The following is a 15,579-nucleotide window of genomic DNA, read 5'->3' as shown; positions in this document are numbered from 1 at the left end:
CTTGAATGCCGTATCCAGGCCTGACATGATGCCTGGTCAATATCTTCACATGCCTCCTCCATTTCCTGTAAAAGGGCTACCGGTTGATGGGGATGACGGTCGTACACTTTCCAGCGCCAGGCAGAGAAGAATTCTTCAAAGAATGGAGAGTATGGAGGGAGGTTGAGAGCCATGAAGGATAGGTGGTCTGTAAACCAGTTGCGGACCAAAGCAGCCCTATGGAAACTAACATTGTCCCATATGATGACATATGGGGTATGCTCAGGTCTCTGAACTGTGAGCATATCATGTAAAGTGTCCAGGAATGCAATAATGTGTGCAGTGTTATATGGGCCTATGGTTGCATGATGGTGAACAACACCATTTTTGCTTATAGCTGCACACATGGTTATGTTACCACCACGTTGTCCTGGGACATTGATGATGGCACGGTGTCCAATAATGTTCCTGCCACGTCTCCTTGTTTTATTCAGGTTAAAACTGGCCTCATCTACAAAAAGCAGCTCATGACCCATGGCATCTGCCTCTAGCTCCATCACTCTCTGTACAAGACAAAACAAATGCAACACATCAGGCCCATGCACAGCACTACAGTATGCACTTCCAAATTCAGAACCAATGATACTATAGCTTACCTGCACATAGTCATATCGCAGTTGCTTTACACGTTCAGTGTTTCTCTTGAAAGGAACTCATTCTGATTCTGTGGCGCGCAAGTACACGACTTAGTGCAGAAAGGCTCACACTGTGTATGTTTTGAAAGATGGTGTCACTTTCAATAATGCGCTGCTGTATTTCGCCCAGTCTTATTGCGTTATTGGCAATCACTATATTCACTATATGGGTCTCTCGCTCTGGAGTAAACATTCCTCCTCTGCCCCCAGCAAATGGGCGTCTACTAATTCTGCAAAGTAACAATTTCAGTATTTTTGCATATATGGTACACGTATGGTACTGTGTTTCTCAGAGTATGGCAGTGCTACAAAGTGACTGTACTTCCGATTCTCATTTCAAAATGTCCTAATGATGCTTGCTACAGTGTAGCGGCTCAAATTAGGCTGAACCCTTTGGCCAGCTTCCCTCAGGATCATCCCATTGTTGATGACATGGTCCACTATTGTAGCTCTGATGTCATCAGTTATTCTATTTCTTACTCCTCTTACCCTTCGTCGTCCTCTTCTTGCTCCTCCTTGTCCTCTTCCTCTAACCTCCTCTAACCCTCTCACTTCTTCACATCCTCGTCATCTTCCTCGGCCTCCTCTGATTCTCACTCTTCCCCCTCTTACTCCTCCTTCCATTGTACTCCACATAGACAGCTTACCTGTGGCTTATTTATAGTGCTTAGGCTGATGCAAAGTGAACTAATTATCTAAAACAGTTTTCACATGTGAAAGTGTGCCAGACAGTTGGGAAAATAGTGTTAATGATAAGAGTGTGTTGGAAATTTGGTAATTGAGTGTAAGCAGTGAGTTGTGTTTAAAGTTCTGCAAAAAAGAGTGTTGTGCAGTGAATTGTGCCTACAGTTTTGCAAAGTGTGTGTTGCAAAATTGCAAACTGAGATCAAAGCAGTGTTTGTGCTTCCAGTTTTACAAACTCAGTGAGTGGTTTTGCTATATGTGTAAATAGTTTTAGAAATTGTGCTACAAGAATCACGATTAGTGTTTAAGCATTCAGAAAAAACTGTAACAGGTGGATTTAGTTACATTTGGTCAGAGCAGGCTAACTGTTGATAGCCTTTAGGCTAAACTGAGAGGCTGCTGGCTGTAGCTTCATATATACCTCATATGTTGGTACCAAGCTTCTCCATCTCATTCTTGGCCTAAAATGTAAAACTTTAGGAATCTTTAATGGTAATGGAAATATTCCTGTGTCATAGATTAAGCTACAAGTGCATGTGCAAAATGTATTCTTATGGTAGAATCAATGAACTTCACTTCTTCACAGACAACTTCACACGCACTTGCAAGTGCAGAATTTACTTTCAGGTTTGCTGCATTTCTGTGGAGATAAGAGACAAACACCACCATTTGTTTCAAATCTTTCTCACATCCAGATTTAGGTGTGACGCCAGGTTCAGAGTAACCTTTTAGGCTTTATTAAAAAAACAACGTGACAAAAACATACATTGTTTAAAGTTCCACAATCTCAAAACGAGGTGATGGTGACTTTGTATCTGGTAAGGTCCATTCAGTGTTGGCTGAAATGAATTATCATCCTTTTGAAAATCATTTGCCTTCTGTCTCAGTAACTGTGAAGGTGAACAGTGACAGGCACAGTTACTTGCATCTGCTGTGCATCTTGAGCTTTGACCCAAATCTGCCTGGTGACCTTCAACCCTATTATCTTCTGGACCTCTGCTGCAGTGTGACAGGGACATCCCCGTCACAGTCACTGTGGCCCATCTGAGGGACTCTCTTTATGGATCTTTAGTCTCTGGCAGTGACATACTTCTGTTTCACAACCAGGACTGGTGCAGTCTGACTGGACTTTCTCAGCAGTCCTTTGGTGCCTTTGGACCTGTCAAGGTCTGGGATATGAGTGATGTGTCAGAGAGATGAATAGAGATAGAGAGAGGTGCTGAGAGATTCAAAGTGCACTTTTCTTCTGCAGTGCCATCAGGAGAAAAGAATGAGAGAGCAAACAACAACAGACAAAGGAGAAAGACAATATGGCTTTTCAATGTCTACACATGTAGACATTTCATCTTTGATTTTTTTTAAACATTTAAATTGTGTGATATCACACTCACTCCATGTCCACAGTCAACTTCATTGTTTATATTTACATTTTATATTACATCTGACATTTATTTCGCTGCAGCTCTCATCACTGACATCGTAACATGTTCCTCTCTCACATGCTTAGACATAAACTTATCATATATTTCTCATATACATCTCTGTAATCTCTCTTCATGCCACAGCTCCCATTCAAAGGCATTTGGCAGTAGCCATTTTATATTCCTCATAGTATTATTCAGTTTGATTGGAGGATGAAACACAGTGCAATCAATAGGATATTTACATCACCCTTTCATATGGAACTTTCTTCACACCTTGCCAGTGGTGCTGGTGATTTAAACATGGGAAAGCTGGCCAACTCCTCCTCGAGTCCTTTTATTCCATCCCCTAACCCATCCCCCAGCCCCTCATCCACCTCATCCCCCTCCCCTGACTCCCTCTCTACCCCCTCAGGTCTCCCCCTCTCCCTCTCCCCTGTCCTTCCATCCAGCAAGTCTGCAGCTAAGATTTCAGAGGCGAACTTAAGCCCGCTGCTACTTGTGTTGCAGTTGGTATACAGAGCATTCCCGTGGCCATTGCTGGGGTTGCTGTGGATCAGGGTACCGCTGTAGCTATTGCCATGGTGACCACCATTCCCCTGGTTGCTGAGGAGCGTTGTAGTGGTGTTTGACGTCGTCGTCCCATTACGCTTTTCTGTTAATCTGAATCCTTCTGACAGCAGGCTGGCACTGCTAGGGGACTGTGGCGTGGCTGAGGAGCCCAGCAGGTCCCGCCCCTTCTCTGATGACAGCGAATTATCTGGTAGATGGTGACCCTGGCGGGCAATGCTGCGTCGTCGTGTCACGAAGTAGAGGGAAAATATACCGAGGACTAAACCCAAGAAGAAGAAAAGGATGTATACGGCCAGGACGTGACGACCTCCTGCTGTAGCCACTGTTCCTCCAGCACTGGGGCCTTCTAGTGTTAGCTGATAGGCTGCCCTGCGGCAGGGGGTGGGGTCTCTGCTACCTGGTCCCGCCTCCTGGAGAAGAGCAACATAACAGTAGTTATTAAATCGGTTTGAGCCCACCTTTTGAATCACATATGCATCTGACAACAGTTGACAATAACAACACATATTTGACAAGTTTTGCCTACATGTAGTGCCTGTGTACCTGACAAGTGCAGATGTATTTTCCAAGGCTGTCCTCTGTGACAGTCACCTCCAGGTCAGAGTGGTGCTGCCTGGTGTGTCTGTGTGGAGGATGCTCCCAGCTACAGGGCCTGGGAGACAACTGCACACATGGCAACAGGAGGCGGAGACCAATAGCAACACGCAGCTCCCTCGTGGACGGGGTGCAACGCCCTGGAGGAGGTAAAAAACAGAAAGACAGAAGAGAGCTCAACGACAAGAGAAAAGTGAGAATATAAATTTATGATACAAAGGTTTGAAATCAATTGAGAATTGAGATTTGCCTATAAGAAAAGAAAAAGAGATACACTTACCCTCCTCTATATCACATTTCCGCAAGGCGTTGTCTACTATATCACCTGGAGCAGGCCTGGACACACACACACACAAACACACACACACACACAAATAGGAGTCCCACTTGAATTAAAGTTTTAGCAGCAAAACTGTATGACTTGTCTTGGTCCTACTTTTCTGAATATATCTCTTCAAGTTTATAAACAGATTAATTTGATAAGTAAATAATAATACACAGAGATTGCAAAGATTTTATTATTTCCATGTGGCCACTTTTTTTCATTTCATTCACACTAAATACTGTCATTTTTAAACTTTAAGGTACAAGGATGATCTTGGAATTTTTTTAAGGTTTTTTTAAAAACAACATACACAAAATGATAAATGAACATACTAAAAAGAAATATAGGTCAATTGTTACACATTACTAAACCCATTTTGGAACCCGATACTGCTGCAGTCTGCATCAGCTTTTCATTTTTGGAAGCTTTCCAGTTCACTGTGATATTCCTGTTGTACTCACTCTGCAGTTGTGGGCCTGCAGGCTTCCTCCTCTGTGCTCCACACGCAGCCCAGCCCTCGGGCCCTGGCACACACCTCACAGCTGGGATACAGTGCGCAACCTTCAGCCTGGACACGAGCCAGAGACAGAGGGCTGCCCACCAGAGCCTGGCCCTAGAAACACGGGAAACCATTATAGAACCACTGAGCAACATATAAGATATTTCTGGGCGCTGCTGATAAATATATGCATTTGTGTGTGGTTTCGGAGTAGGATAGTGCAAATACCTTGTGCAGTAATATATTGTTGACAGGCTCCTGTGAGGGGAACAGAGGAATCTCGTGCAGTAAGGTGGCGTTCTGGCCCACTACTGCCACCCGGTGGAGCTCCCCACGGTCTGCCATGCACACAAACACACATGGAGAACACTCATTTATTTTTGTTTTATTTACAACATTAAATTTTGTTTATTTCATATCAAAATCAAAATGTATCTAAATCATTTGAGGATGGTCATAAAATCATGATTGGTTTCAAAGTATAAAATTGTTTTATATATAAATAATATTAGAAATATTAGACATTAAACATATTTTATTATGTCTGACTACAGCACTGCACTTTGGCCACTGTGTCTCCTTACCTGTTCCGAGGTGCAGCACTGCTCCCCTTCGCTCCTCTACGCTGCCTGTTAGTGTTACAGCCAACTTGGTGTATCTGATTCCCTTCCGGACAAGCAGGGGTGCTGCGATAACACTGTTCTCCATCAGGGGGTGGTCTCTCACAAATGTCAACACCTTGTCGGGAAGTTTCAGGGAGGACTCGAACCCCTCAGCCTTCAAAGCGTTGTTCAGACACTAAAAGGTGTGGGGGGGAAGTAGAAAAAAGGTCATGTCTGAGTCTGGTAGAATGAAATAAAAGGCATTGTGTAAAGTAGAAGTGTATTAGTAGTGATGTTGTGGTTGTACAGGTTAATACCTGGCCAGGCCTTGGTGTGGGGACGGGTTCAGGGTTGATCCAGTTCTCGCAGGTCTTCTTCAGCTCTTTAAAGGTGCCATCCATTACTTTGCTGATGTCGGACAAACTGAAAACACACACTGCTGACAACTCTTCATGCTCCCTAGGAAGAAGAAAAGGGATGGTTTACATTACGCCATGCTGTTATTTTTTACTTTCTTAATATGTTCAATATCAAGGGAACAGTTTGACATTTTGGGAAATACATAATGAAAGTTACAAGAGAAGGTCAATACCGGGTGGCTCAGTGGCTAGAGCAGGTGCCCCATATACAGAGGCTAAAAGTCCTGCCCCCCCCCCCCCCCCCCCCATTTCTTATCAAACCTCCAGCTATACTGTCCAAATAAAGCACAAAAACAGAAGGTCGATACCACTCTCATGCCATACGAAGCTACAGGCAGGAGTTCTCTTAGGTTAGCTTAGCATAAAGACAGGAAACAGGGGAGGGGGAGGGGGCAGCTAGGTTGGTTGTGACTTGCAGTCACTGTGACCTCCTGTAACTGAAACACAACTACATTGTCAGTATTACAATATCACAAAAGTGAACGTCGCTTACCACTGGGAGGTGAACAGCCCATAGAAGTGTGTGCTGCTGGGGTCGCCCGGTGTGTGCTGCGTAGTGAAAACATCAGTTAGGATGTTGTAGCGCTGACCGCTGGGTTTGTCCTCACACACCAGCTGGGCCTTGAGGAAGGTGGTCCAGCGTCGCTGCAGAGTCTTCATCCCTCCCACATCAGACTGAACAGATGGGGGGAGAAAGCCCAACAGTGAATTTGTATGAGGCGATCAATTGGTCAACCAATCAGTCATTCAATCAGGGCGTTGGCTTACCTTGCAGACTCGTGCCACCCTAGGCACTTTGACTTTGGTGTAGAGGTCATACTCTTTGGCCACCTCAGTGAAGAAGAAGTAGATTTTGTCATCATCCCCTGTCGGGTTGCTGTCTGCAGACTGCTCTATGAATGCTGAGCTTACAAACTCAGGATCTGAGAAACACACACACAGGCACACAGACACAGACACACACACACAATAGATTTGAGGGTGGGGTAATTTGTGGGTATAGTAAGACCATCATAATTTGAAGTGAAAGTGTGTTTGTGTTTGTGCATGTCAACACAGTGGGGTTTATTCTGTGAGTGTATGCAAGTGTGCATGTGTCTCACCACTCAGCCAGTTGATGGATCTTTCAGTTCGGATGCGCTCCTGCTCTGCGCCTGTTGCCCGGGAGATGTCAAACAGCGTTCCCAGGAAGTTACTGGTGGCTGCTGTGTAGAGCGTACCAGCTACACGAAAGAGAGAGACGTGAGTTTATGCCTTAGATCAGGCGGACATTTCAATCAGACAGACATCGAACACATTAATCAATCAATTAGTCAAACATTCACTGGTGCTGTCCCACCTGCCATAACAGCTGTGTAGTGCTGACTGGGCTCAAAGGGACACTTCCCCTTCCCCGTCTCCATCTTCACCACTCCATCCTCAGCTTTCTCCAAGGTGAAGGAGGAGAGCTCCTGCAGGACGACAGGAAGAGAGAAGGAGAAGTTAGAACTGCAAGGGCAATGTTAAAATCAGCAAATTAATAAAGGTCATTATGTAGATTACTCTTATATACACAGCTGTATTGTGTTTTAATATTCTCTAAATTAATTGGTGGTAATTTGTTTCAATTTGATCTCTACAGGTTGTCTGCTTAAAATGGCACTATAATTAACTCTAATTGCGCTCTTTTATGCTCTTTTACGACCCTCAGGGATGGATCTGCCCTATAACATCTCACTCAATTATAAATTCACATTCGCATACAGGCCGCACACAAACACACACACACACACACACACACACACACACACACACACACAAACTCACTAACCAGGAATGCACACTGGGGGTCAAAGGCGTAGGTGCCACACACATAGATGCGTCCATCGCCCAGAAACTCCAGCAAACGAATGTAGTTGTGGCAGTCGACCTGCAGGGAGAGACAAACACCCAGAAATGAAGACAAGACAAAATAGTTTTTACATCCAGCAAATTAGGAAGAAATATTAATTTCCCAGTTTCCTGTAAGCCTATATGTTGCCATATACATATGTAAAAGAGGAAGTTTACTTTTCATCTGCCATAAAATTATTAACTTGATAAAATAAAATATATAAATATATTTATATTTTTATATATATATATATATATATATATATATATATATATATATATATATATATAAAATATGCAATGTTTATTCAAATAGATACTGATATGGTGAATACGAGTTTTTAGAAGCAAAATGATGTCTGTGGATTCTGAGAACAGCTGGAGTATAAGTGATTCTGATTGGAAATTGGAGATGCCAACTGATGGGAGAGACACTTGAGACCCCCATTGCTACCAGCAGACACAATGCATACTAACACACACTGGAATGCAAACTGCACCTTAAACTACTCATCATGCATAAATGATACACAAAACACCCACGAATGAGCTGCTTTGTAGGTCTCATAGATATACAACACAATGATGTATTTACTGAGCTCCCTCGTCTTTACACATACAAATTCAGTTCGCTGCCATTACGGAAAAAAAAACCCATTGTACCCCTCACCCGTTACCCGTTAGGATTTACAGTCAGCCGTGGTTGACACCTCATAGAGCAGTGCTTACCTAACTTTTTTAGTCTCACAAATGACATGTACAATGTTTTGTTATGCCTTATGATCAATGTTGACTTTAAACTCCACTGAAATTCTGTTTTATTTATTACAACACCTCTGATTTCCGCACGCACACGCACACGCACACGCACACACACAAACTCCTGTTGAGTCTAATGTCTTGTCATTTCTCTCTCTCTTGGTCTTGTAACAATGTTCCTCATGCTTCCTTACTCACTTCCATCTACAATTCTTCCCCTTCCCTTATTGCATGTCCCTGCTGTTAATACACAGTGCTTCCATCAGCTTTGTTTATCCTTTGATTTGACCTAAATCCATGGACTTTTCAGGCATTTTTAAGCATTATCAGGTCATTGGAGGGCTACATTATGATTCTGAAGCTCTAAATAAGCCTGGTACTGCCGGGTGAAAACCAATGAATCAGTAAGACATTACTCAACAAATATAGATCCAGTGTACAGTTAGTTTACTGTAAGCAGTTTGGTTGATTGTAGTCGAAGCATAATGAGATGTACAGCTTGAGTGTACACTGCGCTCTATTTAATCAGTATACATAGACAGTAACTGGGCATCTGTGACTTCACATACACCACTCTTACTCCCTTTCTGTCTCTCCACACACACACGCACACATGCGCGCACGCACACATGCGCACACGCGCGCACACACACACACCCCTAAAGAAGTCTTGGCATGAGTCCCAGAACTTCCCATCCAATGCCTAACAGCACGGGGTTGTGACACACACACACACACACACACACACACACAGACACACAGACACAAACACACTGGAGCACAAAATAAAGGACCGTGAAATCAGACATTCTCTGAAGCCACTTGAATCCAATAAATTAATGCTTGAAATAAAATGGGAATATAAATAAAATAGGGCTGAAATCTGATTGCTTTGCATCACATCTGAATCCTTGCACTCCCTTAAGAAAATCTATTTAGGTTTAGCTATAAGCACTTTAAGTAAACATGTATAAATCATTTAATATTCAATGAGCAAATCTCAGATTCACATTCAAAGAACTACAATTTTCAAAAATAGTTTCTGGACATTTAAAATATATTATATTATAAAATATATTATAGGCACCCTTAGGCCAAACAACCTGTCTCTGCAGGAAGTGAATTTCAAAAGAAGAATGCGTGTGGGGTGAAAACACACAGACAGACACACACACACACACACACACACACACACACACACACACACACACACACACACACACACACACACACACACACACACACACACACACACACACACACACAGCTCTCACCTCTGTCTTTCCCTTTGCCACACAGGACCTCCTCTTCTCCTCTGGCACATCCCAAACAATCTGGAAAAAGAGAAAAGACAGTCATTGAGATTTGGATCAGTCATGTTCACTTGGTCACCACTTGCTGATGAGTAGTCAGTGTTTAGACTCATCTCAGCACTCAGGAGAATTTCTGTTATTTTTCTCTTCAATGTATTAGTCTATTAGCTCGACACTTCAATGCATTTATGGTTAAGAGTCCTAAGCTCTAGGGAGTAACAAGGTGGAAATCTTCTTAAACGTACCGATTTGTTTATTTACCTTATGATCAATCATTAGTATTGAGAACCATGAAAGAAATAAAATAGTTCCAGAGTTATGGAAATATGCTTATCGACTTTCTTGCAGAGGAAAGAGAAAATCGAAGCCACAGCCAGTAGACAATTAGACTGAATGACCGCAAGCAGGGAGAAACAGAGTGAGTCCATATATACCTGTATATATACTGTATATATATATATATTAAAACCAGCCAGCAACTCTGAAGCTCACTCATTTAGCTATCACCTGCTGACTCTAGCTGCATATTTAGCATACAGATACAAGATGTATAGATCTTCTCATCCAACTCATGACAAGAAAGTGAATAGGTGTATTTCCTTAAGTATACCTTTAATTCTCTGTTCCTGATCGGTTCAATACGTTGATCAACTTAGCAACGTGTTCGATATACAGTATTCAATGACCACACATGCACACACCCTTCCTACCTTTCGTGGTTTGTTCAGTTTGTTGGTGTCCACAGCCAGTATGGCATCCCTGGCACCCAGTAACAGCGTGCCTGATAAACGGTCCAGTAGGAAGGTGCTGAAGTTGGTAGCACCCTCAAAGCTATCTGGACCAAGAACAGTATCTGTAGACCAAAACAGAGAGAGGATGAGATTAACAGCATTCAAGGGAAGTCTGTGCTGCTGTGAATAATCCCACAATGACTCTTAAAGATGCACATTTGGAAACTGAGGTCTACATCAAGCTGAAATAAATATGATTAGTGCCTCCTCTAGCCGTGTATATGTCCATAAGTAGAGCTGCAACAATTATCTGACTAATCAATTAGACAAAAGACAAAAGTATAAGTAAGTAGTAGTAAGTACTTTTTAATGCAAAATTGTCAGTGTTTTGTCTGTTTTCAGTCTCATAAATATGGACATTTCCCGCTTTTCTCTGTTTTATCTCCCATTAAACTGAATCTATTTGGGGTTTGGGCTGACAAAAAGAAAGACATCACCTTGGATTCTTAAATAATCGTAAGTTGCATCCCGAAAATGTAATAATGAATAAACAGAATGAGGTAAAGAGATGAGTTTCACCCTGCCCTCTTACACAATCAGCTACAGATTCACTTCTTTAATCCCTTTGATCCTACATCTATTTTTTATTTTTCTGTTTTTGTGACTTTATCTCTTTTCCTCTCTTGATAGTTACATGCATGATAAACGTAAACTTGGCTCTCTTCTTTTCTATCTCCGTTATTCCTTAAACGTTCCTCTGGATTTCTAGATTTAGTCAAATCACACCCACTGCTGAGGAGAAATACAATAACATTTATTATGCATAATCATGATATATAATGAATAATTCATCTTTTACATAATACATGATGTTTAATCTCAGATATATTTGTCTTTTTAATCTCAAAACTATCACATGGATCCAATCCTAAAAGCTTCTGAATTGTGTTTCAGCTCGTTTGCTCTCTCCGTCCACCACAGGACCAGCAGGGTCTAGAGTGTGTGTGTGTGTGTGTGTGTGTGTGTGTGTGTGTGTGTGTGTGTGTGCGTGCGTGCGTGCGTGCGTGCGTGCGTGCGTGCGTGCCTGCGTGCGTGCGTGCTTGCGTGTGTGTGTGTGTGTGCGTGTGTGTGTGTGTGTGTGTGTGTGTGTTTAAAGGATTTAGCAGGTTATTTTGAAGTCCTACAACGCTGACCTTTGCTGACCTTCATTGAAAAAAGGGTCAGAAATGTTCAGAGAGAACAGAAAATTCACAGAGGGGAACCAGTGCGTTGTTCCCGAATCATACTACATCTACTACATCTCAAACACACACACACACACACACACACACACACACACACACACACACACACACACACACACACACACACACACACACACACACACACACACACACACACACACCAGGAACACACTGTACCACAGCTTAAGTCATCAAGGACTAGACGAGATTAAAGACTAAGCTAATGAATACAGCCTGTGATGTTAATTTCAAACAAACCGACAAGAGCAAAAGAATATATTACACATCTCTCATTACACATAACTCAGTTTATGTATTTGCACAATCAAACACTTAATGGAACATGACTAATGACCATAACAAAGCCTACGCCCCCCGTTTGTGCAAACACAAACAGATGCAGACTCATAACTTAACATAAGATACAAGGAACAGTATAATGTATTTAATGTTAATCTGACAAAGACAAATCTGACACATTTTTTATTTAGTAGAATCAGAGGCAGGTGGCTGGCTAAGGTTGACCAACAAATAAACTGGCGCTACATTGAGTTTATAGGTTTGTCTGTATCGGAGTACATGAAAAAGTAATGAAGAAGCTCCCCCGGTCCGCATGTCGAAGCGTCCTTGGGCAAGACACTGGACCCACGTGCTGCGCATGGGTGTGTAAATGTGGAGTGAATGGTTAGATTAGATGGTATGTAGATGTCCACTGCCATCTGTGTGAATGGGCGAATGTGACAAGTAGTGTGAAAGCACCTTGAGTAGTCAAGTCCACGTCCATTAACCATTTAAATACAGAAAAGGTCAAAGATGTCTTTGAGTCATTTAGAAACAGTGTCTCCAGTATTATTTCTCAACTGTAAAATGTCCCACTCTGTTAAGGTTTATCGTCTTTCAGTGGAATGGAATTGTGATAAAATCAGATTAAAATGTTTATGTGATTTTGGGGGAAATATCATTTTGAAGAATGTGGTTTTGTTTTGAACATCACACTTTACATTACTACTCAGTTCAATGCATTAATAAACTGGTTAGCGTATGAAACTGTTATGTTCATTTTGCAGTCAAGTTCTTGATAAAAAGGAAAAAATACGTACTTTTCATCTGTCAAGTATTTAGTTTACACGGGAGTAAACGAAAATGTGCTTTATCATGTGGTTATTTATTAATGTATTAAATCACCATAAAACATTCTATACCATGATACAGTATATAGAGCCTATTGTTATCCAAAAAACATGACTCATATCAGGATAGAAGATTGTAGCTATATCACCCATAGCCACAATTTACTGTAAGATCTATTCAGATATTCTAACCTTTATTTCTTAAGTAGTTATATCATCCTATAAACACACATAATTTAGTCTAAAGAGCTCTCTATGCATCTGATAATATGGGGATTCAGAGAAAGGCAGAACAAAAACACCCATGCACACACCCTGTATTATTCTGCAGGTAGAGGTGAGGAGGTGACACTGTAACACATTTTAGAGCATTTCAACAGCAAACAACATTCATTTAATCACCTTCATAATTATACTGTTTGAACTTTTCCCACATTACATGAAAGAGAATATAGTTTGGGGAAAAGCCTTCGAGGAATATGACCCCTAATTTGTCAACCGTCAACTGCAAATTAAAACTTATACAATCATCCTCTTTTCCTGTTATGGTGGATAGAACTCAAAGTACCATGTCAGGATTTTCTAAAAAACAATGCTTGTTGACATGGTTTTCCACTTAGAGCCTGTCTGTGTCTTTCTACACACTAACATCTGCCTGTAACTGAATCACAGACATTTTCTCTCCCCCTGCCTCCGTCCAGTCAGTCTGTGTCTGTTTCCCGTTACATTTCACATGAATGTCATTTCTCATTTACTAAGGAGCCATCTGTTCAGATAAAAGCCTCCAGGCAGTCAAACAGCAAGCCGAACTCTCTGATTTGCTTGCTGAGGGCCTGCACTTCATGAAAATCAGCCAGTGTGAGGAGGGACACACACACACACACACACACACACACACACACACACACACAGGCTTGTTTAGCTGTTGCTCAACTACGAACAAAGCTGCTTATCTCATGTGTGAAGTTTTCTTGTTGTTATCCTTCATTTAAAGTATTTGTAGTTTATTCCCAATTTATGCCCTGAGTTACTGAAATAAACATATCATTCCTCAATATGTCAAACAAAGCTGACTTCAAACGAAAGATCTGAGAAAAGAGAAGATCATAAAAGACCTATAAGTCTTATATTTCTGCCTTCTTTTTATGCTTTTGTCCCTTTTGTTGTCACGCTTCATCTGCTCTGTTATCCATCCATCCATCCATCATCCTGCAGCCTCACATCCCCAAAAGACATCACTTCTTCAAACTCACTTAACAGCCTGTCTTTCTACATGCACACACACCCACACACACACACACAGAAAAGCAGACATGAGTGTTAGTGACACAGGCCAAAGGCAAGGTCTGGGGTGATGTCCTTGTAAACTGGTCCTCGCTGGCCGTGTAGGACATGAGGACACACACACACACACACACACACACACACACACACACACACACACACACACACACACACACACACACACACACACACACACACACACACACACACACACACACACACACACACACACACACACACACACACACACACACACACGCAGACCTGCTGTGCACCCTAATGTAGAGAGATGATTCCTAGAGCTACACCATCTGCCCTCCGCACACACACCTCTGTTGCCTGACGCTTTTTGGAAAGAAATATAGAATTTTTGCTTTTCATTCTCCTGTTTGTCTTTTATCTTTATGGTGACATACATATGTAGCTGTTTGTTAGAAGCACTTTCTTAATAAATGTTGTTTGACGTGTCACAAGGGAAGAGAGGATGCTCTGCAGGTTGGGTAAACACCTCCTCTTTGACAGCAGGGGCCCACAGCTCACCACGTATCAAATATCACCTCCTGCCTGAGTGTCTTTGTGGCGCAGGCATACAGAACCCATTCATGTGTGGACTGTGTATGTGGAGGTGTGTATGTGTGATGGTGGTAACATTATCAAAAGGACACATGTTGCAACAAAGAACAGCGGGCCAGATTTATACACTGTGTGAAAGAATAAAGGCAATGTGATGGTACCTCTGTACACTGAATAAGAAAAAGACTACATCCTAAAATTAACTTAATTAATTAAACCCATGGTCAATATCTCCTTATCTTTGGTAGCAAAACACTGACATGACCTGCATGTACAGAGCTTTATCAGAGGGATTTCACTGAAAATGCGGTTGAAAAGGCTCATGGGAGCACTGAGACTGAACAAAACACTCAAAGGTCCCATATTAGATTTTTACTAGAACACGTTTACGTGCTCTAATGTTTGAAAAACATATTATATTTATTATACTGTCTGTCTGAATACACTTGTATTTACCCTCTGTCTGAAACGCTTCATTTAAGCACATGTGCGCTCGCCTGCCTCTCTGCACTATCATACATTTATATCTGTGATAATTTGTTGCATTTTTCTAACAAGGCTAAATGTTTATGTCAAGCCTGATGCCTTCACTCACATGGCAAAGTATACAGTTCATTCAACAGTAGTATCGGATCGGTACCGGGTATCGGCTGATACGCTCAGCCCAAGAATCCGTATAGGATTGGATTGGAAAAACCTGGATCAGCACATCTCTAGTAAGGATAGTATATATTTATATAGAACGTCAACCTGCTTTAAAATCACAAAAACACGTAAATCTCCCTTTTTTACAACATGAGACCTTTAAATTACTGCTCAGGAAAACCAAGACAATGAGCCGAGGAATTTTAGAAAGAGGGGAACTGCAGGTTTGGTTGATAA

At 41.8% G+C, this 15,579-nt stretch overlaps 1 protein-coding gene across 1 annotated transcript in view; it reads right to left on the bottom strand.

Annotated features, from left to right (window-relative positions):
* Positions 1 to 2,093: 2,093 nt before the first annotated feature.
* sema4f (sema domain, immunoglobulin domain (Ig), transmembrane domain (TM) and short cytoplasmic domain, (semaphorin) 4F) overlaps positions 2,094 to 15,579 on the bottom strand; it is a 53,202-nt gene continuing 39,716 nt past the window's right edge. The window contains exons 2-15 of the mRNA XM_083937008.1: positions 10,446 to 10,588; positions 9,697 to 9,756; positions 7,602 to 7,700; positions 7,131 to 7,242; positions 6,895 to 7,014; positions 6,560 to 6,714; positions 6,285 to 6,466; positions 5,690 to 5,831; positions 5,355 to 5,568; positions 4,999 to 5,108; positions 4,733 to 4,884; positions 4,227 to 4,282; positions 3,896 to 4,086; positions 2,094 to 3,762 (exon numbers count right to left, since the gene is read on the bottom strand). Coding sequence (XP_083793134.1) covers positions 3,034 to 3,762; positions 3,896 to 4,086; positions 4,227 to 4,282; positions 4,733 to 4,884; positions 4,999 to 5,108; positions 5,355 to 5,568; positions 5,690 to 5,831; positions 6,285 to 6,466; positions 6,560 to 6,714; positions 6,895 to 7,014; positions 7,131 to 7,242; positions 7,602 to 7,700; positions 9,697 to 9,756; positions 10,446 to 10,588 — 2,465 coding nt within the window. The 3' untranslated portion in view covers positions 2,094 to 3,033. The remainder of the gene's footprint in view (positions 3,763 to 3,895; positions 4,087 to 4,226; positions 4,283 to 4,732; positions 4,885 to 4,998; positions 5,109 to 5,354; positions 5,569 to 5,689; positions 5,832 to 6,284; positions 6,467 to 6,559; positions 6,715 to 6,894; positions 7,015 to 7,130; positions 7,243 to 7,601; positions 7,701 to 9,696; positions 9,757 to 10,445; positions 10,589 to 15,579) is intronic.

The sequence above is a fragment of the Echiichthys vipera genome, assembly GCF_963691815.1.
Source record: "Echiichthys vipera genome assembly, chromosome: 22".
Lineage (NCBI taxonomy): Eukaryota > Metazoa > Chordata > Actinopteri > Perciformes > Trachinidae > Echiichthys > Echiichthys vipera.
Note: the sequence above shows the minus strand (reverse complement) of the source record. Positions and strands in the feature narration are given on the sequence as shown.